At 46.3% G+C, this 27,694-nt stretch overlaps 1 protein-coding gene across 1 annotated transcript in view; it reads right to left on the bottom strand.

Annotated features, from left to right (window-relative positions):
- LOC124018147 (histone-lysine N-methyltransferase 2A-like) overlaps positions 1-25,218 on the bottom strand; it is a 47,956-nt gene extending 22,738 nt beyond the window's left edge. The window contains 15 exon segments of the mRNA XM_046333417.1: positions 1,712-1,896; positions 2,248-2,361; positions 3,740-3,860; positions 4,097-4,195; positions 4,891-5,037; positions 5,461-5,703; positions 7,511-7,590; positions 7,814-8,374; positions 8,459-8,523; positions 8,672-8,906; positions 9,148-9,325; positions 10,144-11,442; positions 11,444-13,524; positions 15,403-15,475; positions 24,800-25,218. Of these exon segments, the coding sequence (XP_046189373.1) occupies positions 1,712-1,896; positions 2,248-2,361; positions 3,740-3,860; positions 4,097-4,195; positions 4,891-5,037; positions 5,461-5,703; positions 7,511-7,590; positions 7,814-8,374; positions 8,459-8,523; positions 8,672-8,906; positions 9,148-9,325; positions 10,144-11,442; positions 11,444-13,524; positions 15,403-15,475; positions 24,800-25,045 (5,727 nt within the window). The 5' untranslated portion in view covers positions 25,046-25,218.
- Between the last annotated feature and the right edge of the window lie 2,476 nt (positions 25,219-27,694).

A 27,694-nucleotide genomic window follows, 5' to 3' on the forward strand; every position in this document is an offset into this window, starting at 1 on the left:
AATTGGGTCATAGATGATGATCAGATCAAATTGTAAGTCACAACAATAGTCTGCTTAAATTAAAAACACACATTATTTTATTTTTCTGGTCTATATTGATTCTACATCATTTAAACATTCACAGTGTAGGTTGTGAAAAGTATGTGAACCCCTAGGCTAATGACCTCTCCAAAAGCTAATTGGAGTCAGGAGTCTGCTAACCTGGAGTCCAATCATTGAGCCGAGATTGGACATGTTGGTTAGAGCTGCCCTGCCATATAAAAAAAATATTTAAAAAACATTTGAGTTTGCTAATTAATAAGCATTGCTTGATGTGAACCATGCCACAAACAAACGAGATCTCAGAAGACCTCTAAGATTAAGAATTGTTGACTTGCATAAAGCTGGAAAGGGTTACAAAATCTCTAAAAGCCTCGCTGTTCATCAGTCCACAGTAAAACAAATTGTCTGTAAATGGAGAAAGTTGAGCACGGTTGCTACGCTCCCTAGGAGTGGCCATCCTGCAAAGATTACTGCAAGAGTACAGCGCAGAATGCTCAATGAGGTTAAGAAGAATCCTAGAGTGTCAGCTAAAGACGTACAGAAATCTGTGGAACATGCTAACATCTCTGTTGACGAATCTATGTTATGTAAAACACTATACAAGAATGGTGTTCATGGGAGGGCACCACGGTAGAAGCCACTGCATGTCTGAAGTTCGCAAAAGAGCATCTGGCAAAATATTCTGTGGACAGATGAAACTAATGTTGAGTTGTTTGGAAGGAAGGAAAACACACTATGTGTGGAGAAAAGGGCACAGCACAGCGACATCAAAACCTCATCCCAACTGTAAAGTATGGTGGAGGGTGCATCATGGTTTAGGAATGCTTTGCTGCCTCAGCTTGCCATCGACAAAAAAATGGATTCCCAAGTTTATCAAGACATTTTGCAGGAGAATGTAAGGCTATCTGTCCTCCAATTGAAGTTCAACAGAAGTTGGGTGATGCAACAGGACAACGACCCAAAACACAGAAGTAAATCAAAAACAGAATAAAATATGACTTCTGGAATGGCCCAGTCAGAGTCCTGACCTCAACCTGATTGAGATGCTGTGGCATGACCTCAAGAGAGCAGTTCACACCAGACATCCCAAGAATATTTCTGAACTGAAGCAGTTGTCAAGAGGAATGGTCAAAAAATACCTCCTGACTGTTCTGCAGGTCTGATCTGCAACTACAGAAAACATTTGTTTGAGGTTATTGCTGCCAAAGGAGGGTCAACCAGTTATTAAATCCAAGGGTTCACATACTTTTCCCAACCTGCACTGTGAATGTTTACACGGTGTGTTCAATAAAGACATGAAAACGTAGAATTGTTTGTGTTAATAGTTTAAGCAGACTATGTGTCTATTGTGGTGACTGAAATGTTATGACCAATTTATGCAGAAGTCCAAGTAATTCCAAAGGGTTGACATACTTTTTGCCACTGTTTAATCTGTTGGGCCAGGTGTTTTTCCCTGGTCATGCAACCAAACCAGGACAAACTCTAGGCCCTAGTTATAGCCGACATTCCAGTCCCCAGAGTTTTTCCTGACCCCTGTCACATGAGCAGGAAAAACTTGGCCAGGTTACACCCCATAACCAGAGCTTTAAGTCTTTCCCTGGCGAAGTTACACGGTCAGGAAAAACTCCTGGCCCTAAACATGCAAGCCGATATCCCCTTCTCTCCTCACCTGTCTGTAGCGGAGCAGGTGCGTGGAGGTGCGGGAGTTGAGCAGCGCGGTGAGGACCCGGCGCACCAGGCCCTGCAGCTCCTTCTCCAGGGCAGTCCTCCACTCGGCCGGCTGGCGCTTCGTACAGCTGGTGCAGGTGTAGGCCACGCTCTCTGGCAGATTGGACAGCAGCTCGTACATCTCGTCTGGTGGTGGGAGACAAGGTAGCAGAGAGGGAGGTTGACTTTTTACACTCATTTATCGGTTGGTTATCGGTCAATTCTCAGTATCAAAAAGTGTTGACAACAGATTCATGCCGAGTATGACTGCGGAAAGGCATTTTACAAGTGTTTTTGGGTATATCAACAGAAGTTGAAATTGATATCAACACATTTAAATATAATACCCCTAAGTAGTGAACATATAGCAGCCAAATGAGAGAACAGTGCAGAGTTCAAATCTGTATCACATAACAGGAGAGGTGATGAAAAACAGACAGACTGAAAGATGGCATTGTTTCCAGTGAGTCGAGTTGTGAAACAAGAGCGCCCGCTAACCTGTGAGGTTCTCACACTTGGAGTGGACCCAGTGGTCGCACCTCCCACACTGCATCATCTTGCTGTCGTAGTCGTCGTCGTCATAGCACTTATCGCAAAGGGGGCAGAAGTTACCTGGAAAACACAAGTCGTTGGGTCATAGAAAAAAAATTATCCTCAAACCCTACTCAACCCTTCTCATAGTACTGAGGAGACAGATGCCAGGGTCGTGTTCTTTAGGGACAAAACTGACTGAAACCAGAAGGGTCTACCTGGACTTTGCCGACTAGAAATCAAATCAAATTTTATTTGTCACATACACATGGTTAGCAGATGTTAATGCGAGTGTAGCGAAATGCTTGTGCTTCTAGTTCCGACAATGCAGTGATAACCAACAAGTAATCTAACTAACAATTCCAAAACTACTGTCTTATACACAGTGTAAGGGGATAAGGAACATGTACATAAGGATATATGAATGAGTGATGGTACAGAGCAGCATACAGTAGATGGTATCGAGTAGCAAAACATTTTATATATCGGTGTGCCTCCTAATGAATGCTTTTGACATTTTCCTTGGTCAATTACAGATGTAGACAGTGAGGCAATAGCCCGAGTACTGTAGAGCTACATCCTTCTACATTACTTGAGACCAGAGGTCTCAATTTGGTCACATTTGTGACAAAATATTTTTCTGTGCGACCATGAGTTTTATTTGGGGGAGTACTGTGTGACTTATCTCCCAGACAAATAGTTGTTGTAATGACAGGGCTTCGATGTATCGTTGTTTCCAAGTGCCCTAGAGAAACTAGCGAGTGCACATTCGTTAGCGTCCTGGTTGCACCACTACTACAGCGAAAACGGCTTGCCTCTAAGCCCAACCAGGTCAAGAGCTGACCCATATTAAATGGTGCAACATTTTGACGTTCCTGTCGCAGCTCGCCGAGACCGCATTACACATTCATAAACTATGTCTTGGGCAGTTCTAAAAGTAGTCACGGGTGGACGTGGTTAACCATTTGTTTACACTTTGCTCAGTCATGTTACCTCATTGACTGGCTAACGACCTGGTTGGGGGGGGCACAGAAAGGAAAAGGGATAGCTTCTTCAAGACGACAACGATTGACAGATCGCTTGCATGTCGTCATCAAAAACCTGACGTTTTAAAGAGACAGTGTACCATTTTCAACGTAATGAGTCACAATAGGAAGAGTTATTTTACACAATGTAGAAACCTAATATTCCACATAAGACTACTTTCAATGACAGGTATTCGTATCAACGTTTAAGCTTTTATAATAAACTAAATATGTATTTAGTGTTACATATTCATTTCTAGGAAAAAAAGAAAAGGAAAAAAGTGCTTCAAAGGTATCTCAAAAGCAGCCCAATACAGGCTCTATTAATTGTGTAAAAAAAGGTTCTGGGTTCCATGTGGTGCTCCTAACTTTAAGTTGGGAGCACCAGTGTAACCAATTCAAAATGATTATTTATGGTCCTGCTTGTGACTCACCTTTAGCGAAAAGTTTGGCACAGTCATGACATAGGGAGAAGTCATGTGACCACTGGGCGTCCCAGGCCTTCCCGGGTTTTGTGGCCCCGCAACTCTTACAGCGAACACACTTGGTGCAGATCTGGACACAACGAGGACACAGAGGGAGAATTCATGAGAAATTTGTTCAATGACAATTAATGGTTAAACAAAAAAGGCAGGCAGTTAAACCGTCTAAACCTTACCCTAAACTTCACCAATTTCAATCTATATGCCTAGCCCTCCTAACCTTTGGGTCTGCTGGCCAGATATACACTAACAAAAAACACATTTTACTGCTTGGATGAGGGAGCAGGAGAAGAATGGCGTGATGCATACCCAGACTCGTTTCTTCTTGGTGGGTCTGGTGGGATGGTTGGGTCCCAGGCACTCGGGGTGATAGCTGTTTCGGCACGTCTCACACTCCAGAAGTTGCTGCTTGGGGAAAAAAGAGGTGGAGAGAAGCAAGTTAGGTTGCTAACTGCCAATCTTGCCTCACTTTGTAATTAGACAAACATTGAAGCTTGAAATGTAAATCTCTCTACCTCTTTGTGGAAGACATTGAATAGAGCCAGACATTACAGGGATAATGATATAGCAAGGCTAGACAAGGGGTGGGAAGTTTCTCCCAATAGTGCATACCGAAAGGCCTTCATGATATTGTTAAGGTACGTGTCCCAAATGACATCTTATTCAATATTTAGAGCACTCCGTTTTGACCTGGTCTGGTCAAAAGTAGTGCACTAAAAAGGGAACAATTTGGGACACATACTTTATTTGTCTGGCTCAAAACCCTGATTAGAATGACAAAGAGGAGTAAAACAGCATGATTAAGTAACTGGTTCTGTAATGAATATTTTCTGAAAAGTCCCCGTGGGATATTGGAAAATCCCCATCCCAATCTAATAACTCAGGAAGATGAGGGCGTGTCATTATGAGATTTCAAAATAATTTGTTGTTTCGCTTTAGCTCCGTGAATTAACATTCATGCGTTTCTTTCCACAAGCAGGAGAAGACACGTCGACTGACGCTACTGATCTACTTCCTAGAAAATGACCAAAACAAATACGCAATCTCAAACCGCTAAATAGCCCTTGTTACTCACTCAAATCATTCGAAAGGGAGAGCCTTACTTTAGTCTTCTGGTGCTGGAGGCCACAGGTGTGGCAGAAGCGACAGCGGCGGCAACACCAGTTCTCCCACTGCTCCTCCAGAGGGCGCTCAGTCTCCCCCAAGCAGAAGAGATGGAAGGGCTCGCAGCACACCTGGCAGAAGACAAACTGGAGGAGAAGGAGAGAGAGGGAGGGAGGCATGTCGGTGCAGTACACAGGCATTGGGGAGTTTTCAGTCGGTTCCAAATGAATAAAAATGGGTACTAAAGTGGGATGTGTGGATATAAAAAGGCTGTGTGTGTGTGAGAGAGGCATTATTTCAGACACTTTGAACTGCCTGAAGAACACCACTATTGGTCTAAACCATGTGGCCTGTTGTGCCATCTGAGTGTTTGTTGCTGTATACTATACTAGGGTATTTAGATACTCCAACGGTATGATTACCAATACCCTCACCGGGGCGTTCTACACCACTGCTTATAACTAACTATAAGTTAGTTATAAGCGCTCCGTTTCCCTCATTTTGAGAGTGAGGCCAGCCGGTCCTCACCTTGGTAGAGAGAGAGCTTGCAAGAGGCACCCGTGACTCACCTCGACGTTGCCACTGCTGGCACAGAGGAAGCAGACGACCCGCGGGGTGATCGGCACGGAGGTGAGGAGGCCGAGGCCGCCCGTGGCCCACACGTTTTCCACGTCATGGTCCTTCTTAAAATCCACTCTGATTCTGTGCACTCCGTCGCAGGGCACTTTCTGCTTGGCGGTGCCCCCAGTCGAGGGAGTGCTCAGCAAGTTTAAAGTACTGCTCTCAGGTTTGTTGGCCAACGGCTTCTGCTGCTGGGGAGGTAGAGGAGAGGGGTCAGGGATGAAGGCCAAGTGGCATGCATGGGACTTATGGAATAGAAGAATTGTATATCACTTAATTGCCCATCCAAAGATGGACATTTGCCTTTGGCAACGCCTTACAAAAAACGTCATGTCATAAAGGGAACTGCAGAATAGGGCTGTGGCGGTCATGGAATTTGGTCAGCCGGTTCTTGTCATGCAAAAGACTGCCGGTCTCACGGTAACTGACCGTTACCAGAAACACATCTAACATTTCCAGGCCTCCACGCCACATACAAGCAGCCGATGCACATCAACATTGAAGAAATTCTAATAAATGTATTTAAAAAATGTACACCATGACAATAAATCCATATTTATTTTTTTAGGCGTGTCTAAAGAACCATTATATGAAGAAAATGCATTTCAGAAGATGAGTTGGCCTACTGTGTGTTTTCTGGCTACGCACCATACCATAGGATGCAGGCTTGTTCATTTAGCAGACAAGATATGCTTATAAGTTCCGTGCCATTATTTTATCGCATAGTAAGAAGAATATAACTGAATAAATAAGACATTTTTCCCATTCAAGTGTGCATATGAAGTGCCTATGTTGAGCGTAAAAGTGATCACTTAAAAACCAGGTCCTATGTGCTAGATTTAGAGTTATCTGGCACCTTTAGTTGTGAAGGATAGGTTGCAGGCGCTGTTCTCTTGTCAAGTGATCACGTCATTCGTATGCACTCGAATAGCAAATGGAGGCCGCTTTTCTGCCGGTTCTCATACCTACCTACCTGGTCAAAAGTTTTAGAACACCTACTCATTCAAGGGTTTCTTTATTTTTACTATTGTCTACATTGTAGAATAGTGACGACATCAAAAACGATGAAATAACACATGGAATCATGTAGTAACCAAAAAAGTAAAGTTACTAGACTCAGAAATTGCGGCCCAAATAAATGCTTCACAAGTAACAGACACATCTCAACATTAACGGTTCAGAGGAGGCTTTGTGAAGCAGGCCTTCATGGTCGAATTGCTGCAAAGAAACCACTACTAAAGGACACCAATAAGAAGAGACTTGCTTGGGCCAAGAAACACGAGCAACGGACATTAGACCGGTGGAATATGTCCTTTGGTCTGGAGTCCAAATTTGAGATTTTTGGAGGTGGTGGTATGATGGTGTCGGGGGGGCTTTGCTGATGACACTGTCAGTGATTTATTTAGAATTCAAGGCACACTTAACCAGCACGGCTACCACAGCATTCTGCAGTTAGTAACCCCCCCAAAAAAAGTTATACAAATCAAAATATATTTAAACACTTTTTTGGTTACTACATGATTCCATATGTGCCATTTCATAGTTTTGAAATCTTCAATATTATTCTTCTACAATGTAGAAAATAGTAAAAATAAAGAAGAATGAGCAGTTGTGTCCAAACTTTTGACCGGTACTGTGTGTGTGTGTGTGTTTTTTCACTCAGTTTCAAATCGGCTGTTGAACTTCATCCTTCAAATGAATCATCCCCAGTGAGATGAGTTTTAAAAGCATGATACTGTTTTGATGATAAGTGTTTGTGATTTTTGATTGCATTTGCATTGATGCCAGAGTGGTTAGATGGACAATAGAGCCCTGAGTATCAGGCCATTAGCGACCTGATGGTTGTTAGCGAGTTAGGTACTACCAACGCAAGTCCTGAGTGCATAAGAGGAGATTACCGTGACTCAGGGGTCACATGGAATTTTACTGCGGTCATGACACATGACTGCCGGTGTGGCGGTAAGACAGTCACCGCAACAGCCCTAGTGCAGAACATACCTTCTCTTTTGGTTTGGTGGGTTTAGGTGGTGGTGGGACAGAGCGAGATGCCTGTTTCTTCATTTGTTTCCCTTCGGGTGCTGAGGGGACACAGGTTATAAGAGTACCAACGTTAGCTACTATCCCATTTAGAGCAAATCAGTGCTTTAGAACGCATCAAGAGAGAAACTTAATTATATTATTTATTAGCGTTAACAGTTAGATATACTAACGTGCAAGGGAAAACCGCTATATTCTAGCCATTTCAGAAAGGGGTCATAATAACCATTACAATTGGAGATTTCATGCTATGGCTCCTCCTACCCGTGTCTGTGATGGGCGTGGCTAAGCTCTGCTGCTGGGGCTTCCTCTTGGTTTCTGTGGGCGGAGACTTGGAAGCTGCGCACTCCTTTTTTGCAGTCCCCTGGGTGGGCTGCGGCCTCTGATGCTGCTGTGGTGGCTGCTGGGGCTGGGGTGTTGGTGGGGAGGGGGAGCTCTGGAGTGAGGAGGACGATGAGGAAGAGAAGGAGGAAGGGGAGGAGGGAGGGGTGGGCTGCTGGGGCTTACGTTCCTTCCTACTAGCAGCACCCGTGGGTGTCGGTGCAGGATGTTTCTGGTCTTGCCCAGGGGCGGTGGTGCAGCTGGGGGCCTGGTCGTTTGGGGGGGTAGAGTTGTCGGCTGGGGGGGACTGCAACTGTGGCGGTGACTGTTTTTGCTTCTCCTCACCTGGCTTCGGGGGAGGAGTTACACTCTTTTTGCGAGGGGGCTCCTCCTTCAAAGGGAGCGGGACCTGTTTGAGACTGGGCTCAGTGCTTGTTGGGCCCTTGACGGGGTGTAAAGCCTCCTTTTTTTCAGACAGTTTGTTCTTCTTCTTGTATTTTTTGCCTAAAAATAAAAATGATACAATCCCATCAATTACACGGAGAACTGTGAATGACAAAGACAATGTGGCTTTATGCAGACACAGACCTTTCACTTGCTTCTTGAGAAAAATCTTGGAAGGCATCCACTGCAAGTTCTGACACTTTCGGACCCTGCGACAACATACAAGCATTACAGTCAGTCACATTGTCACATTACAGTCAGTCACATCAGTCAAACATTGTGGCGTGAAATGAGTGAGACTGGGATAATCGCTCAACTCAAGTCAACATAACAGGATTCTCAATTCCTCATACTCACTTGCAACACTGCTTCTTGATATTGCGGCCACCGAACTTAGGCTTGTCCAGGCAGTTGGTGCAGACCCCGCAGTCGTCGGGGACCTGGCAGCCGGGACACTGCCTGCAGCGTCGCGACCGCCGCCCTTTCCTCGGCGCCGCCCCTCCCTCCTGGATGATCTTGGTGTGCCTCATCACCGGCTTGATGGGAGGGGACTGGGGCTCCGCCTCCTCCGAGCCCGCCACTGAAGATTTGTCTGGGGGGGGAGCATTCACAGCATAATATGGTGACGGATCAAAAAAAGGTCCCAAGTGGAAACCGGTAATCACTCTTGTAATGGGGTGCCAGGCCAGGAACATATGAAACACAATGAGATACGGCCCTTATCAAACGCCACGACTTCATTGATTTGTCGGAGGAGCATTTGATTATGCGAGCGGGTCATACTTCATTACAAATATTCAAAAGGGGACGTGCCCGTTTAACACGGATCTCACCATCATTCCCCATGGAAGACAGGATCTTCTCCCTCTCCTCCCACGGCAAGGCACTGAGAGTGGGCATGTCGTCGGGGAACACGGCCCGGTTGCGGCCCAGGGCCACAGCGGCGCGCCGACACACGTGCTTGATGCGCGGCCCTCGCACCGACGTCTCCGAAGAGTCGCTCTCATGACTCTGGTGGAGTAAAGCCAAAACAAATCTGGACAGTTAAAACTCACTTCACTGGCTCGAGAAAGTGGCCGAATTCTGGGTCTGTGTTTAAATTATGATTATTTTAAAAAACAGATTTTTTAAAATTATGTTAACTCTAAATCAGTCTCTGAAAGGGGCTACTCTGTAATAGGGCTGTCCCAATACCAGTATTGACAAGCTATGCAGATTCGTGGAAAGGAAGCAAAGCATGAAGCAGACTTACATTTCTTGAGGAAAATAGTTATGTTGCAGACACATAGCCTGTTATCGCAGTCACATTTGGTTTATTTTCCAAGCTATAGACTCCCATACAATCATTTACATACAGCAAAGTCTTGAAGCAGAGTTCTGTCTGCTTCAAGTTCTTTTTGTTTTAGTGGAAAATCAAGTATCACCATACTGGTATCATGACAGCCCTAATCTGTAAACCATCATTCTCAAGGCTCTCTTACCAGTTGACGACAGTCCTCTTAAATACATACACCTCCTTTTTCTAAAGGAGAATATATTTCTGCAAGTCTGTCTGCATAATGCATAATGTACAACGTGGTTTGGCAGAATTCCCCTTGAATAAACCCCTTTCAGGGACATTCCTGCTATCAAGTTTCAGTCTGTGTTCAAAACACTCACAGTGCTATTGATGGCAGCAAACATTCTCAGAATCATGTCAAATGATTTCATTGTGGTTGTGAGGAGATGGCAATGAAACGTATCAAAACCCTTTCCGTGTTAAAGTAAACCAACAGAAATAGCCCTAGTCAGCGGAGAAGAGGCTGCGGGGGAGGAAGAGGGGAACTAACCTGAACTTTAGGATGGTCTGGGGATTTCAGCGACTTGCTCTTCTCGATTTTGAACAACTGCGCTTTGGCCTTCTTCAGCAGGCCTGCCACCCGCTTGTCGGCCACAGGCTGCTTCTCGGCGTGCGCCAGCATGGAGCCCAAGGATGGGACCGCCGGGGGCTTCTTGCTGCCGGTCTGCCCCGGGGGAAGGCCTGCCTGCTGGGCAGGGACACATGTTGTTTTCTCCTTCTCCCCAAGTTCAGCCTCTGGCCCCCTCTCCGAGGGCCGGGTCTTTTTGGAGGCGCGGCCCTTGGTCAAGATAAGGGGGATAGAGGAGTGGACTGCAGCCCTTTCTACAGGTGATGCCTCTGTAACAGAGTCCACGGGAACAGACTTCTTCCTCCCAGGTGTCTTTTTAGGAGCGAGGGACGTCAGAGACTCCTCCCCTTCCTGCCCCTCCCCGGCAAACAGGCTGGGTGTCCTATTGGGAGAGGCGTCTGGAGTGGACGCCTTGCCTCTCCTCTCCCAATCTTTTCTGCCCTCCCTTTTGTTCTCTTTCTCACGCTCTCTGCTTTTCTCGGTCTCCCTTTCCTTCTCCTTGACAGGAGCAGTGTCCCGGGAAGCCGAGGTGCTCCTCTCTCTCCCCCCTTTCCCAGCACCACGGCCCGTCTCCTGGGGGCTGGAAGTGAAGAGAGAGAAGAGTTGGGAAGAGGAGCAAGAAGCGGAGTTGGCACCTGCACCACCAAGGCTCCCAGCTGCTCTATGTCCTTCGGAGGAGGGAGGTCCGTGTGTGGAGTGGCCCAGGGGGCCCGGTGAGAAGGTGCTGAAAGCAGCAGGCGTTAAGGCACTAGTGGGCAGAGAGCCGAGGGAATTACTGGTGCTGCTGGCACCAGTGGAGATGGAGCCTGTCAGCACAGACAGTTCAGAGGGACCTTTCCCGGGCGGGGCCCCTGGCTGGCTGCTCCTCGTGGTCATGGAGTGTGAGGGGGACCGGGGTTGACCTCGCAGGGGTCCCGGGGTTGTCCTCTTCTTGCGTCTCACCGACCGGCCCGACTTGGGGGAGGACTGGAGGGGAGACAGCGATCCCGGGCTGCTCCCTGATGACGACTGCAGGGTGACAGACTCAAAGATTCGCGAGTGCGCCTCGCTGGGAGTGAAGCGCGGGGCGCGCAGCAGGGGGCTGCGCTTCTGGAGTGGCGACTCGAAGCGGGACGAGGGGTGCTGCTGCTGCTGGTGGTGGTGGTGGTGATGTAGTGGAGAGAACAGACGGGTGCCCGCCCCAGTCCCACCACCCGGCGCAGAGTAACCCACTGAAGCAACCGCCCCCGGTACCAGCACCATGGGGCATTAGACCCACGTCTTGTGCCGTGAGAGGTGGAGGGCGGAAGTTGTCGAAGATAGGCTTGCGGATAAGGCCCTCCTTGGCATACTTAGCGGAGGAGAAGTACTGCTGATCGGTGCGAGACCGAGATGTCCAGCGGAAGGTGGGCTCTCTCAGGATGGACCTGCGCTTGTCCTGCAGGCTGGAGAGCACCAATGACTGGCCCTGGAGAAACGGGTGGGGCAGGATCCAAGGGGAGTGGGAGTGATGCTCCGCTGTGTTGGAGCCTGACTGGGCCTGCTGCGGGGAGCTAAGGAGAGGGGGGGGCGGGGGGGACGAAGACGAGGAGGCGGCGGAGGCGGCTTGTTGAGAGTTGGACATCAAAACTCCCGTGGCCGGGCTGATGATAGCCTTCTTCCCTCCGGTGACCAGGCTGCCTCTTCCCCTCGCCCCAAGGCTGCCCCTGCCCACACCCTGCCCTCTGCGGCCCCTCCGGCCCCGCTCAATCAGAACACGCTGCTCCGGTTCGGGCTCTGACGGATGCCTGGAGGAGTGCAGCATGTCCCCCTCCCTCTCTCCCTGGGAGGATGGGGAGTGGTCTCGCTCGTCGTCATGCTCATCATCAGGCTCGGACAGGGCCTGAGTGCCCTCCGAAGCCTGGGAGTCGCACGACGAGTCGTCCAGACTGGGGCTGCTGGATCGGGACGACTCACCCGACGAAAGCTGGGAGGAGTGCAGCGACACCGCGCTGGAGCCACACGAGGCGACACTACTGCTGAAGCGCCCATTGCTGGTGCTGTTGTTGCAGCTGTTGTTGAGCAGGCTGGCCGCCACGGCCGTGGCCCTGCTGGGTGTGACAGTGGGAGGCGGGGGAGCGATGGTGTCGACCGGAGCTGCGGTCACAGCTTTAGCAGCGGCGGCGACTGCAGCTGTAGACGCCCGCATGGGGGAGGCCGCCGAAGCGGGATGGGGAGCAGCGACGGGGGGCGGAACAGCATCTAACCGTGCCATCTTCATGTGGGGGTGAGAGGCGCCGAAGCTGCCTTCGTCCTCTATGAAGCGCTTTGGGGTTTTAATGATGCGCAGCGAGACAGTGCTCACCACGGGCATGATGAACTGCCTGATGTTCTTCAGCTGCGTTCTCCTCCTCCTCCGGATGCCTGCCTCCATGGCTGCTGCCCCTTGGCTTCCTATGGCAACCACCTCCTTCTCTAACAGTTTTTTTTTCTGCGCACCTTTCTTGGCGCGCTGCAGCAGCTGCTTGGCGATTGCGGCGTCAGTGCGTTTGGAGGGGGGAACGATGCGCACGGGCTTGATGTGGCGAGGGCTGGTTCTCAGGTTCAGTGGCCTGCCCAGCTTGGAGGGAGAGGATGAGGGGAGCGGGCTTGAGGAGCTGTGGACGTCGGGGCTGTCGTCCTCCTCAGCAAAGTGGGACGCCCTGAGCTTAGACTGCTGTTGAGGAGTGTGGGGGTCCATATCTCTGTCCCGGCGGACGCTGAAGGACTTTTGTTTGGTTTCCTCTGAACAAGAGGCCTGGGCAGCAGCAGCCTCAGCTTTGAGGCGCTCAGCAGATGGAGGCCGTCCTCGTCTGCGCCGGGGCACACCGGGCACCGGCACACACTTCCTGGCGATGGCCTTGAGTGGGCTCAGTTTGACCTCCCGCAGCCGCTTCAGTTTGGTCACCTTGGATTCGCGGCTCGCTTTGGGAGGCTTGGCCTCTGTGTCGTGCTGCTGCACGGAGCCCAGGGGCGTTCTCTTTGTGGCTTTCCTCTCCTCGTCCCGGTCCTTGCGGTGTGTAGTTGTGGAGCTGTGCTCCTGCCCCACCTGCCTGCTGTCATTGTCTGTATGGCTGCCGGCCTGCAAACTTCTCTGGGTCCCAGAGGCCGGAGGACGGCCTCTTCTCTTCTCTCCAGAGCCAGGCGGCCTCCCGGGCAGCCGCTTGGCCTTCTCCACAGGCCACTCCTGGCCCTCGAGTTTCCCCGAGGAAGGCGAGGGGGAAGGGCCGGCGCCTGCGGGCCCTTTCTGTGCAGTCAGGGTCCGCGGGGGTCGGCCTCTGGGCTTCTTCTCCTGCGTGGGAGTAACTGGTACAAAACAAACAAAAATAATGGGTTTCAAATGAGTGGGGCTACTTCTACTACTTTTGAGAGAGATTGTATACACACACACACACACACACACACACACACACACACACACACACAACTAAAAGTACGTGGACACCTACTTGTCAAACATCTCATTCCAATATCTTGGGCATTAAAAGGAGGTTCTGCTCAGCAACTTTCTCTATTCAACCTGACAGAGCTTGAGAGGATCTGCAGAGAAGAATGGGAGAAACTCCCAAAATACAGGTGTGCCAAACTTGTAGTGTCATACCCAAGAAGACTTGAGGATGTAATTGCTGCCAAAAGGAGCTTCAAAGTACAGAGTAAAGGGTCTGAATGCATGTGTAAAGATAGTATTTCAGTATTTCATTTTTTTTATGTGCAAAAATGTCTAAAAACCCGTTTCGCTTCATCATTATGGGGTATTGTGTAAATTCCCCAGAAATTAAAAAAATATATACATTTTAGAATAAAACTGTAACGTAAGAAAATGTTGAATAAGTAAAGGGGTCTTTATACTTTCCGAATGCACTGTATATACACACAAAAGTATGTGGACACCGCTTCAAATTAGTGGATTCGGCAACAATGGCTCAGCCACGAAATGGTAGGCCACACAAGCTCACAGAATGGGACTGCCAAGTGCTGAAGCGTGCAAAAATCAACTGTCTTCGGTTGCAACACTCACTACCAAGGCGCAAACTGCTTCTGGTAGCAGCATCAGCACAAGAACTGTTCGTCGAAAGCTTCATGAAATGGTTTTCCATGGCCGAGCAGCCACACACAAGCCTAAGATCACCATGTGCAATGCAAAGCGTCGGCTGGAGTGGTGTAAAGCATCGCCGCCATTGCACACTGGAGCACTGGAAATGCGTTCCCTGGAGTAATGAGTCACACTTCACCATCTGGTAGTCCGATGGACAAATCTGGGTTTGGCAGATGCGAGGAGACCACTACCTGCCCGAATGTATAGACACTGACAGTTGTGGGTGCATTGCATGATATATTGTTGTCTCTACCTTCTTGCTGGTGCCCAATGTTTGTACCATGTGCTGCTGCCATGTGTTGCTACCATGTTGTCATGTGTTGCTGCCATGATGTGTTGTCATCTTAGGTATTTTTATGTCGTCTCTTGTCGTGATGTGTGTTTTGTCCTATATTTTTATTCTAAACCCAGCCCTCATCCAGGCGGGAAGCTTTTTGGTAGGTCGTCATTGTAAATAATAATTTGTTCTTAACTGACATTGAAATAAAGGTTAAATAAAATAGAAATAGTGCCAAACGTACAGTTTAGAGGAGGAGGAATATTGGTCTGGGGCTGTTTTTCCATGGTTTGGGCTAGGACCCTAAACAGTACAGCATACAAAGACATTCTACACGATTCTGTGCTTCCAACTTTGTGGCAACAGTTTTGGGAAGGCCCATTCCTGATTCAGCATGACAACGACACCGAGAACAAAGCGAGGTCCATACAGAATTTGTTTGTCAAGATCAGTGCGGAAGACTTGACCTGCACAGAGCTGACCTGACTGACCTGCACAGAGCCCTGACCTCAACTCCATCAAACACCTTTGGGGTGAATTGGAATGTCAACTTGGACTGTTGGAATGTCAACTGTGAGCCAGGCCTAATCGCACAACATCAGTGCCCAACTTCACAAATGCTCTTGTGACTGAATAGAAGCAAGTCCTTGCAGCAAAGTTCCAGCATCTAGCAGAAAGCCTTCCCAGAGGAGTGGCGCAGCAATGGGGGACCAACTCCATATTAATGCCCATGATTTTGGAATGAGATGTTGAACAAGCAGGCGTCGACATACTTTTGGTCATGTAGTGTACATAAATAAAAACACCTCACCTGCCAACGTCCTCGACTGACTCTGCATTCTTCGGTGTTCACTGACTGTACCAAAGCCTCCAAACGCTCCTTCCTATGGCGGGAAAAGACAAGAAACATGTAATCTGACCAAAACGTTAACACGTTTGCCAAAATACTTCAATAGAATAACAGCATGATTAAAGTGTTGTTTTTTTAAGGTCAAAGTGATGAATTAATAAACTGATTCAGAATTCAAAGCATCCAAAGACACAATATTCAGGCCTAGCTGTGCACTTCAGTCATCCCTGTACTGAAACCACTCACAACGAAGATAGTTTAGCCCTCTTAAAAATTACGGTAGTCTCATCTCACTTTCACCAGGCTGCTGACTCACTCCAGTCATTCCGTTTCCCTATGCTTTCCAGATTAGGTGCCTAAACTGGAGAAGGTAGTCAGAACGCTAGACATTATCCATTTGAAAATGTCCAACTCGGAGCTGCGAAACACAGTAAAGCCAAAACCACAAGTCAGTCGAGCATTTTCCTGTCTAAGGTAAAGATAGCTCAGGAAAAAAAGTCTCACCGTCTAACATTTTTGTACAGCTTTGACAGTGCTACTGTCTTTGACATGCAAAGACCCAAACAGCATTCCATAGTATGCATGTCGTGAAGCTAATAGCAGTGACGCTATTACTGTGTAACTCCGGTAAGGCAACATCTGAAAAAAAATAGCTCACTTGGTGGTGTGTACCGGGTGCTCGACCAGTCGGTGAAAGTCAACATCACCCATGACAGAGAACGGTTGATTGTCAAGGGTAATGAATTCCGTTATCTTGGCTTTAATGAATTTCGGCTGAGTTGTCTCGCTGAAAAATGTCTTACTCTTTCAAATGACTGCTCGATCTACACAGCAGACATTGTGGGCTAGGTTAGGAGTCCTGTGTTGCACGTGTAGCGCAACATTTCACGAGCAGTTATTACGTTATATAGGTATGCACGGTAGCTTTCACATCAGTTTTTAAAACCTGTTTTGGAGACTGGTTTTTGTTCAGAATTTCAGATGACTGACGTGACCCGTTACTCAGGCCCAGGAACTAGGATATGCATATACTTGGTAGCATTGGATAGAAAACTTTGAAGTTTCTAAAACTGTTAAAATAATGTCTGTGAGTATAACGTAACTGATATGGCAAGAGAACCAGAGAAATCCATCCAGTTCTTTTTTTTTGAAGTCACAGGCCATTTCAGTGGTAGCCTATAGTTGGAAGAAGTAGTTGGAAGAACTACAAGGTGTCTCATTAGAAAAGTAGTCTTGTTGGTGCGTGAATGAGGTGCTCGCTCTTCGTTATTTATCTTCCCTGTTGAACATACTATTCTACTATAAACGTACTATAAAACACCCATTGTGTAGCTGGGACCATTGGGATTGCAAACAGAGGAAGATCTTCAAAAAGGTAAGTTATTTATTTAAATCGCTATTTGTGATTTTGTGACGCCTGTGCTGGTTGAAAAAGTATGTGTGGGGCGCTGTCCTCAGATAAGTGGATGGTATGCTTTCGCTGTAAAGCCTTTTTGAAATCTGACAACAGTTGGATTACCAAGAATTTATGTATGACTCTTGTATTTTCATGAATGTTTAATATTATGATTTTTGTATTTTGAATTTCCCGCTCTGCAATTTTACTGGATGTTGTCGTAGGTGTCCCGCTAGCGGTTCAAGTGCCAAAAGAGGTTATCGTCAGCGTTTAAACTAGACATAGGGCCGATACTGAGGTGGCATTTTTAGCTAATATCGGCCAATTACGATATCTTTCATCCCTAATAAGAAGCATTTAAGATGCGTTAACAAAAGCAGCAAGATATTTCTTAGGCACTTTTTTTTTGCTGTGTGAAAAACACAGAATTCTGCGTTAACAGGGCCCCTGTGAACTAAGGGCTTTTTCGTAGCCTATACCACAAAATTGCTGAATAAGCCTATTAGCATAGCTAGATAGAGCAGCTACAGCTAGATATTTCATCAGATGTATAAAATGTGAAGCATCCGGATGGCGTTTATGGTATGGTAGTAAATATGGTAGTGAGAGGAAGCCCAGTGGCCAGCAGTGGGAGAAGATGGATTTGGGCCGACATTCTGCAAATGTACTTACCGATGAAACATTTGATCTCAATACAGTTCTGTTCCCAATACAGTTCTGTTCCCAAAACTAGAATCGGTTACCAACAGAGTGGACTAGGTTCTGTAGATATTAGCCTGACAAAGTTGCAAAAAATGGCATTGTTTAAAAGGAATGCAAAGGCGAATTGAGTTATTGCACACGCGCACTTCAGAGCAGACGTTCCACAACAGAAATATGCTAATGTATGCTAGAACGCGCCATCGGATCTAGCTCGTGTTTGGCTCTACCCACTATGGCTCATTTGTTCCAATTTGAAACGACAAGCTGTGGCCTATCTTGGTTTAGTTCTAAAATCTTTGGGGAAACATTTCATATAGCATTTGATGGCCACAGGTAGTCATAAGGCTACACAGATGTATTTAATGATATCTATTGCACCGTTGAGAATTACATTTGTTTCTCTTCACTTCCAGGAAGTACCATCAAAGCACACAGGTATCCATAGCAGCAGTGGTTGCTAGGCTGCCTAACATCTGCTGTGATGTCACCCACTCAGTCAGGTCCTCTTTGCGAGGGCCTGATTGGATGACTCATCTCCTGACATAACACACACATTCACTTATTGGGGTACTTATTTTACTTTCCTCTTAAATGTTTCCCTCTTCTAAATTTTGAGGTAAGGCACAGTGAACGAGGCCATCTGTAGGAGTTACCGGAATTCAAAAATTCCAAAGCAACCCAAACAGCATGTTACACATGACTAATAGTGATCTCTCAGTTGACTAGGCTGCGTCTCAAATGCCTGTTTAAAACACTACTTGTGTCAAAAGTAGCACACTAGACAGGGAATAGGGTGTCATATGGGACACAATCCTCGTCTACAACTGTACATGATGATGGTGAACCTAATCAGTGCAGTCTCTACGGTGGGGTGTGGGATACTTTATATCAGGATATGAAGTAGTCACAATCACAGCACCAGGAAGTGTGTCCTTGGATTGATTCAATTAAAGATCTGCTCCGCTCACTTGGAATTGGACAGAAATGGAATATTACTCAGTCTCCAGGACCCTCCATTTGTAATTATGTCTGGGCCACAGGATGAGTGTGTAACAGTAATTATAGAGAAAGCAGATAAAAACAGGAGGCAGACGGGCTCAATGTCCTCCAACACCAAGGTGGGACTCTGCTCATGAACTGCAAAATGCCTGTAAATTTAACAGCAAACGTATATTATATTGTCAGCTTAACTATCACAAGTATGGTTGTTTATGACAGTCAGCAGTACTGACCATTAGAGACTTGGACAACTGGGCAAGTTAAGAGGCCAAAGGCAACTCATATATGCATGTCAGAAAACACAAAAGTCCTTAGATGCCCATCTTTGCTAGGCCTTACCCCCACAGATCATCCACAGCCACCCAACCCTAGGGCTGGTGAGATTAATATCTCAAAGTTCCCGTGGAAGTCTTTTGTGTGACTCCGTGTCGGAGGAGTGGGGGTGTGTAATTTCATAATCTTTATTTAGAGCAGCATGTGGGGCTTCAGTTTAAGTCCCTTCGGCCCAGTTTGTAGAGCAGCTGCTGTCTAGGAGTCCACACTACAGTTTTAACTCCAACCTGAATAGCACAGCCAACTTGTTAGCATCACATTTACTATTAATAGTGATTAGGACACATTCGGTCCACTGCAATTTAATTTGGCATATAGCCTAGATTTTTGTTTGTGACGACAAGTGTTGATCATTTGCAATATAATAGCTGCCTCAAATGACCAGCTTTGCCCTTTTAAAATCATTCATTTTTAAATCATGTTGCTCACCGATACATGCATTTTTAGATCGATCCATCTCTCACTTCAACTATGACACTGATTGACTCTGTGCTGCAGTTCATACAGGCAGTGTTTCTCAGCATCTTCTCAGGCAGGCTGCTAAAGCTGTTGGTTGGTTGCAGGGAACTAAAGGGGGGCGGAAAGTGACAAACGCGAGTAGCTCGATGACATCACAGCTCTGCCTCTCACACAAACACTCGTCCTCCCTTCGCATGAACCACACCGCAAGATGTAAACAACAGAGCCAAAACACGAGGGGAGGAAGAGGAAAGGGGGATGGGCAGAAAAGGAGGATGTGTGTGTGTGTAAGTTTGTGTGTAAAAGGGGGAGGTGGGGGGCAGCATCTTGACCACCTGGTACAGCAACTGAGCCTGTGCATGTCTCCAGGGGGACTGCGAGGATGAAAAGGGGTTGGGGTTGAACACGCTCGCACAGAAGCGAGCTAAATCCCAATCTAAACAAGCCTCCCACACACTAAAAGCCTCCCACTCCCCGTGCAGCCAGCCATGCGCTACAGAGGCACACACTCACTCCGCGCCCACAGGCAACCCGGGGAGAGCAGCATGCTGCGAAACCAAAAAGGCTTATGGGCTCGCTTGCAGGACAGGGAGCCACCTGCTACGGACAGCTAGGACAGGGGAAGGTAGCCTTGCGGTTAAGAACATTGTGCCAGTAACCGAAAGGTCGCTGGTTCGAATCCCCGAGCTGACTAGGCGAAGAAGAAAAAAAGGGGAGAAAAAAACCCCCAAAAACTGTGCCATTGAGAAAGGCCATAATTGATTTAGTAGACACTCTACATAAGAGTGTCTACAAAATGTAGAATATACAGTCAGGGAGAAAGGGGATGAAAGGCAGCATGCATAGCCTTGTCAGAAGGCTCTTGTTAGAAGAGGGTGACAAAAGCTTGTCGTCTACTCAGACTCCACATTTTCTTACTCCTGCTTGTGTTTGTTCCCCATCCACAACATGCTAATTTGAACCTACATTTCCACAGCATGAATGGCCTCGTCTTCCCTCATAGATTAGCTAAAACAGAGCAACAAGTCCAATTCAATGCGGAGATGTTCATGTTCCGGTCTGCTAGTTGGGCCTGTCCCTTGCAAGCACATGACTATCAGAGCGGATGTAAAAGTGGTTTAAGGTATTCGGTTTTGCATCACTAGCAAGTGGGTGTATGTGGGCGAGGTGAGAAGCCCAATGTGACTGTTCTTGAATTAGAAGAAAACACTAGTTAGCTGTATTCAGCTAACGCTTTATAAAATGTATTCACCTACTTTCAACATCTGTCATTTTAAAACACCAGGCAGAGAAGTCCCAGCAGTAACTCCCCTAAAACGCAGAGTAAATGAGAGTCACTGAGGGCTGCTCCGCTCTGCTCTTCAGGACTGCTGATGCGCCACACACACATGGCTGCCTGCCATCCCTGTAACCCCATATATCCACATCATGTAGTGCAACTGATCATTAACTCTCAGCCCTGGCATATTTGAAAGCTGTAGAATTCAACTTGGAAGTTTGGAGCCATCTAAATGCCTAGAGAACCTTAAGTCCCCCTTTAATTACTAGCATTGTTAAAAGTTTAAACTTTGACGCTTCCCCCAGAATTCTAAATGATTTCATACTGTATAATTATCTGTCGAGACATCTGCCTTTTGATGTTTCAGAGAGTCCTTGTACATCACTGCGCTAAACCCCGAGTGAATAGAGAGGTGTCAGGGGGGAAAAAGTATGCCAAGAGACTTGCTTTGCAGTTTGAAAATTCTGAACGTGGTCAGGGAATAATATTACGAGCACAGGGAGAACTCAATCTGTGTTTATTTAACGATTGCGATTGATGCAATGAATGGAGGGCAGGATAAAACAGCATGATATCTTGTACTACGCAACTGTATTTTTCAAATGTGGGCTACAAGAATAAAAACCAAACAAAAAAAAACAGAAAAGGTCTGGAGCTGGGTACAGACAAATGTGCCTCCTGATCATATTCTCATGATAGTAATTTGGAGCAGCCTTCCCTCAAAATCCACACCGATACCTCTGAGCGGCCGAATGAAGAGCTAGAGGCTTCACTCCGATTTACTATGGATACTTCTCCCCTCCTTTGAATTTCAATTGAGGAGGAGATCATACTGTATGTATATGCCCTTCCTGTGGCACATTCCTAATAAAAGGCCACTGGGGAATTCTGGTCAGATTTGTATTTATTTAGGCAAGTCAGTTAAGAACAAATTCTTATTTACAATGACTTCCTACACGAGCCAAACCCAGACTATGCTGGTCCATTTGCGGGTTGTGATACAGCCTGGATTCGAACCAGGGTGTCTGTAGTGATGCCTCTAGCACCGAGATGCAGTGCCTTAGACCGCTGTGCCAATCGGGAGTCTCGGAAGTGTCCCACTAAAGATTGATATTCGTCTCTCTCTCGGGTGCCAAAATACTGGGTAAAAAAAAAAACAGATACTGCTAGAATTGATGGCTCATGTTCCCAACACCTCACACCCACAGTGGCAGAGAGAGGCAGCTCCGACCAGCACCCTAATCAAAACAAAGCTGAAGACGCCTCCTGCGAGGTGTAATAAGGGGCATAAAGTATGGGGGACCAACCCCACACACAATTGATGGCTTTCTCACAGCCCTGAAAGCAGAGGTGAAAACCCTTTGGCCGCCTGCTAGAGCAGAATAAAGCAGTGGATGGGAGGGTCTGTGACTAATTCTCCTCCCAGCGTAGTCCCTAGGGGAGGAGGCTTCGCTCTTCACCCTTTGATATCAGTGCCTGTGCTCTTTCAGCCGTCTGCACTTCATGAAAGCTGGAATAAAAGCAGACAAAGCTTCCTGCTTGGATCCACACACAGTCTCGGGGACGGGAGCTCCGCCATATAAATAGGGCAAACACCTGCTGGACCCCTTCCGCCCAAACAACATTTAGCAAAAACCAGTGAGGCAAAGCATTCAGTTTGCTAACATCTATTCAGACTTGTGTGTGGGATTGACATCGGTCTTAAATCGGAGTCAAGCGAGAGGGGTTTGATTCTAAAGACAAAACAAAAGTGAGTCTGATTTTTGTTAAAGGCCAAACAAATGTCCCCAAAAAAGACACCTTTGGCAGATGGGCACTTAAATAGACAACCATCATTTGGCTGGATCAATAAACATTTAAATACCCAATTCAATAGCCTACAAATGCTGCAATTTGAACAACAATGGTCTACAAGCCCTCTTTTGAGGGATCCCAAAAGGCTTGGCTAATCTATTCCAAAGTGGCAGCTGTCAGAAGAAAAGTTGAGCTCAGACGGCCCCTGTGTGGCTGAAGTGGATTTGGGTCTGCTTGGAAGGCGGGGCTCAGTGTCCGGCTGCTCCATGAGCTCAGCAGGCTGCGATGAGCCAGAACAATCCTGCCCAGGCGCAACAGCCACTGAATGAAATCACAATGCTGTGTCTGCAACATCCATGAGTGGCAAGTTACACTGGGATTTTGGCCGTATGTCCCCACCGCATCCCAGCGTGTTTTCCCCGCTCTTTGTGTGTCTTGGGATAGAGGGGGGACATGTTGATCTGCCTTCCTATTTTTTTTGAAAGTGTTCGCCCAGACAGAGGGACTCATTTCTATAGCACTGGCCAACATCAAAATAGATTATATTAACCTTTCGGGTAATCTACTAGTGATGGTAGGATACGTGTAAACACACACAGGACATAATCAGTGTTTCCAGATACCGCAATAGTTCTTATGATAAGGGGCTTATTGAAAAATCACACATGATGGAGTGAGGGACTGGATAAAACTCCAAATATATTTTCTTAACATCAAACCTGAATTACCCCAATAAGTACTCTAATATAACAGTACATCTTACAACGTTGATAAAAGTGTTGAGTTACCCGATTCTACTACAACACTGGGGTCTACTCCCACTGCATTGAACGCGTGCTCATCATGAAAAAAAAAATAAAGATGGTAGTTCGCTAAACCCGAACACACCCCCACATCACAAGGTCCGACAACAAAAAAAAGGCTCGTTATTGTAGCTCGCTAGCCTACCGTCAGTACTTAGAAAGATGGAATTCGGAGGAGCACACATCAAACACACATGACACTGGCAAACCATTCTCAGCCCACCAAAAACAATATGTAGTTCGCTAGCACTTCATCAGATGTCCACAATGCCGACATTATTTTGATACTACGCACTGTGTGAAGACGGGGAAAAACATGTCCACCTCCCATTTTCCTATGGATCAGCAATAGCTAGCTACCGTGGCGTAGTGCGTAGCATGGTAACGTTAGGTTCATGAGCTAAACACTTAGCCAAATGTACGAGTCTTACTACGAAAGCTCAAATCCATCACTTAGCGAGCTACCCCGACCATTAACCATACCCAAATATCTAAATCGACAATGTTGTTTCTAACTATTGTAGCGTCTACCTAGCAACTTTAGAAGCGTGGATCAAGGCATTAAGACGAATAGTAGCTAGCTGATCATTTAGGCAAGGTAAATAGCCTCGTTCGATGGTTAGCATTTAACTGACACCTCGCAGCAAGCTATGGATAACGACAGCTTCTTGAACTGTTCGATATACTATAGGTGTTTAATGCTAAGCTAGTCAATGTTTGCAAAATAAAGTGTCTAACGTTCCTAGGTTATTGCAATTCAAATGAGTTGAGTATAATTAACGTTAGGTAGCTAGATGCCTTAACAAGAATCAAAAACATGAAGTTCAGGTTAACTTGTCCTCCCTAAATTGACATGTTTTGTTTTCAAACAGGAACCTCGCTAGCTAACCGGGAGGTCCCATGCTACAGTGTTAATCAATGTAACACTAGCATCACAGAAATGTACCAAAGACCGAGCTAAAGTTAGCATGTTACTGTATCACACTGGCTCGTAGGACCTAATCCTGAACTCTGAAGAGGAGTTGATGGTGAGATATGATGAGGCTCTATCCCCACAAGTCACCGCTCCACAACTAAGCCAACAATGGCCGCTAACCAGATACTGTAGCTTTATATCACATCCCTCTATTTTCGCCTCTGTGGCAATCTTAGATGACTAGACAGAACATAATTAATTCACTTTGGTCAAATTTTGTCTAGAAAGTCACCAGGCTACTTTTAACTATTCACAACATCAGCACCGTTAGTGCTACTCAGATAGCTACTGATCCTAAACGGGCTTCCTTGTTGTGACTTGTGTGGTGAATCACTGTGAAAGGGATAACGTAACGTTAGTAACAGCACATGGATTGAAGCATGTTGATGTGCTTGATACCCAGTGTGGGGATCAAGGCCAAACAAAAAGTTAACTACTCTGCGATGACAAGTTGAGTCACACTCCGAACACCGAATGCGGAGGCAGCAACATAACTCCTTGGTTCTATACCATTGCTAGCGCGTGTTCGACACTTCATGTTACACTTCTCATTGCAGCTATTTCACGTTAGCAAGCTAGCTAACAACCAACCACAATCAAGTTGGTCTTTCACTTACCTCCCCGCTGCTTGAACCACTCGACTCTCCCAAAACATCCCGAAATTTCTGCAGGTTGCAACCGATAGCAGAAGAGACCTGTAACGCAGCATCAAAGCCGGGTCCGAGCCCAGCCGTGTTCGGGTGGGTCCCTGTGCTACTTCGAAGGGAGGCAGTGACCCGGATTCGGCCCGCTCTCCTCCCGGTGCCTAAGTTGCTGCTCCCTCCGGGCCGAGCGGGGAACCGCCACCGACAGCTGTGCGCCATTTTACACTCTGCCTGTCTGCCCTAAGATCAGAGAGCTCAGTGGGCGTAGCCCTAAACCAGCGTTTCACATAACCCTCGCACCCTTCACCACAGTGAAAAACATCCATATCCATGTTGCGGGGTGGAGATAAAGTGGCCCCGAATATGCATTTATTCAATGTTCCTAGTCAAAAAGCGTATAGCCATAGCATAGCTAAACAGGTTCCAGGGCCGTGTCCGGAAAAACACCTAACAGTCCTTAGCTACTGATGCTTGATCCATCTCAGAGAACCGATTAAATTCCTAATTATATGATCCATCCAACGCTAGCCCACACGAAAGATGTGTAGCTGCCAGCCAACTAGAAAGCCACGAACTCGCAGTCAAACAGAGCAGAGAAGTCGTAGCTAGCTAACGAACAGCTAATAGCTAGCTAACGCTGATCTTTACAACTATGCCAATATATACATATATTACATTTAGTCGACGAATCCCCAATGGCAGACTGGAAATTAAAGTATCTAACGTTAGCTATCTAGACCGTGTCTTACAACATGACGTGGTAGACCAACTCGCTAGCTAGCCACATTTTAACGTTAGTTCGAAAGTGTAGACTGGCAACAAAAAAATAGATACGTTTTCTTAATTAAACAATGATTGAAACAACTAGCTAGGTATTTGACCAAATAAATATAACTGCGACTACACATACAAGTGGTTGAATTTCTATCAGGAAGTAGCTAGGCTTAAGTTTTTATTTATTTAATTGCGCCATAAACAACCTGATATGAGCAGAAGGAACGTGGTCATATATGGGTCAGACATCGATCGGGATTGGTGCCAAAATCATGAAAACGCAAAGCATAAATTGCTTACTTTCATAAATCCTACAAGACAGTCACTAACACTGTTTTTGGTCTGTTATTAAACTTTTAATTACAATTGGAAGTGTTAAAATTGCAATGCACCTGCAATTGTACCTGAAACACACGACATTCTGAAATACTTAATTTACACTAATTTACAGTCTAATGATAGTTAATTTATCATTAATTTGTATAACAGTTACTTCAACTATATTTACACTATAACTTGATCACCTGTATAACACAATATTATGTAATATATGATTTCTTATTTCAGATGTCACACAAACACTGCAGTTGAAAATAAATCGAATTAAAAATATTTTAATTTTAAAATATTTGTCAGAAACAAATTGCACTTTCATCTCAGCTACTTAAATCAATTAGAAGCCATACCCTTCCAGATTTTTGAAAACAACAAGTTCACTAACAGTGAAATGCTTACTATGGGCCCTTACCAACAATGCAGAGGGAAAAATTAAAAGAGAAATAATAGAATAATAGACAAATAATAGCACAAGGAATAAATACACAATGAGTAACAATAACTTGGCAATATACACAGGGTACCAGAACCGAGTCGATGTGCAGGGGTATGAAGTAATTGAGGTAGAAATGTACATCATGCTGTGTGGATGTTTTTCAGTGGCAGGCACTGGGAGACTAGTCAGGATCGAAGGAAAGATGAACGGAGCGAAGTCAAATCAATTCAAATCCAATTTTATTTGTCACATGCGGTGAATAAAACAGGTGTAGACCTTACAGTGAAATGCTTACTTTACAAGCCTTTAACCAACAATGCAGTTTTAAAAAATATTTTTTTGCTAAGAGATGAGAATAACAAATGATTAAAGAGCAGCAGTAAATAACAATAGCGGGGCTATATACAGGGGAACCGGTACAGAGTCAATGTGCGGGGGCACCAGTGTCAAGATAATTGAGGTAATATTGTTGGTATATTAAAGTGACTGCATAGATAATAACAGAGAGTAGCAGAAGTGTTCCAGAGGGGAGGGGGGGAGCTAATACGAATAGTCTGGGTAGCCATTTGATTAGCTGTTCAGGAGTCTTATGGCTTGAGGGTAGAAGCTATTTAGGACCCTCTTGGACCTAGACGTGGCACTCTGGTACCGCTTGCCGTGCGGTAGCAGAGAGGACAGTCTATGACTAGGGTGGCTGGAGTCTTTGACAATTTTTAGGACCTTCCTCTGACACAGCCTGATATAGAGGTCCTGGGTGGCAGGAAGCTTGGCCCCAGTGATGTACTGGGCTGTATGCACTACCCTCTGGAGGCCGAGCATTTGCCATACCAGGCAGTGATGCAACCAGTCAGGATGCTCTCGATGGTGCAGCTGTAAAACATTTTGAGAATCTGAGGACCCATGCCAAATCTTTTCAGTCTCCTCAGTGTGTGCTGATTTATAAAAAAGAATCACATCTACATAAATATACAGACTCTTTACTCAGTACTTTGTTGAAGCACCTTTGGCAGTGATTACAGCATCGAGTCTTCTTCGGTATGACGCTACAAGCTTGGCACACCTGTATTTGGGGAGTTTCTCCCATTCTTCTCTGCAGATCCTCTGAAGCTCTGTCAGTTTAGATTGGGAGCGTTGCTGCACATCTATTTTCAGGTCTCTCCAGAGCTGTTTGATTGGGTTCAAGTTCGGGCTCTGGCTGGGCAAATCAAGGGCATTCAGATACCTGTCCCAAAGCCACTCCTGCATTGTCTTTGCTGTGTGCTTAGGGTCATTATCCTGTTGTAAGGTGAACCTTCGCCGCAGTCGGAGGTCCTGAGCGCTCT

Source organism: Oncorhynchus gorbuscha, unplaced genomic scaffold (assembly GCF_021184085.1).
Source record: "Oncorhynchus gorbuscha isolate QuinsamMale2020 ecotype Even-year unplaced genomic scaffold, OgorEven_v1.0 Un_scaffold_4:::fragment_6:::debris, whole genome shotgun sequence".
Classification (NCBI taxonomy): Eukaryota; Metazoa; Chordata; class Actinopteri; order Salmoniformes; family Salmonidae; genus Oncorhynchus; species Oncorhynchus gorbuscha.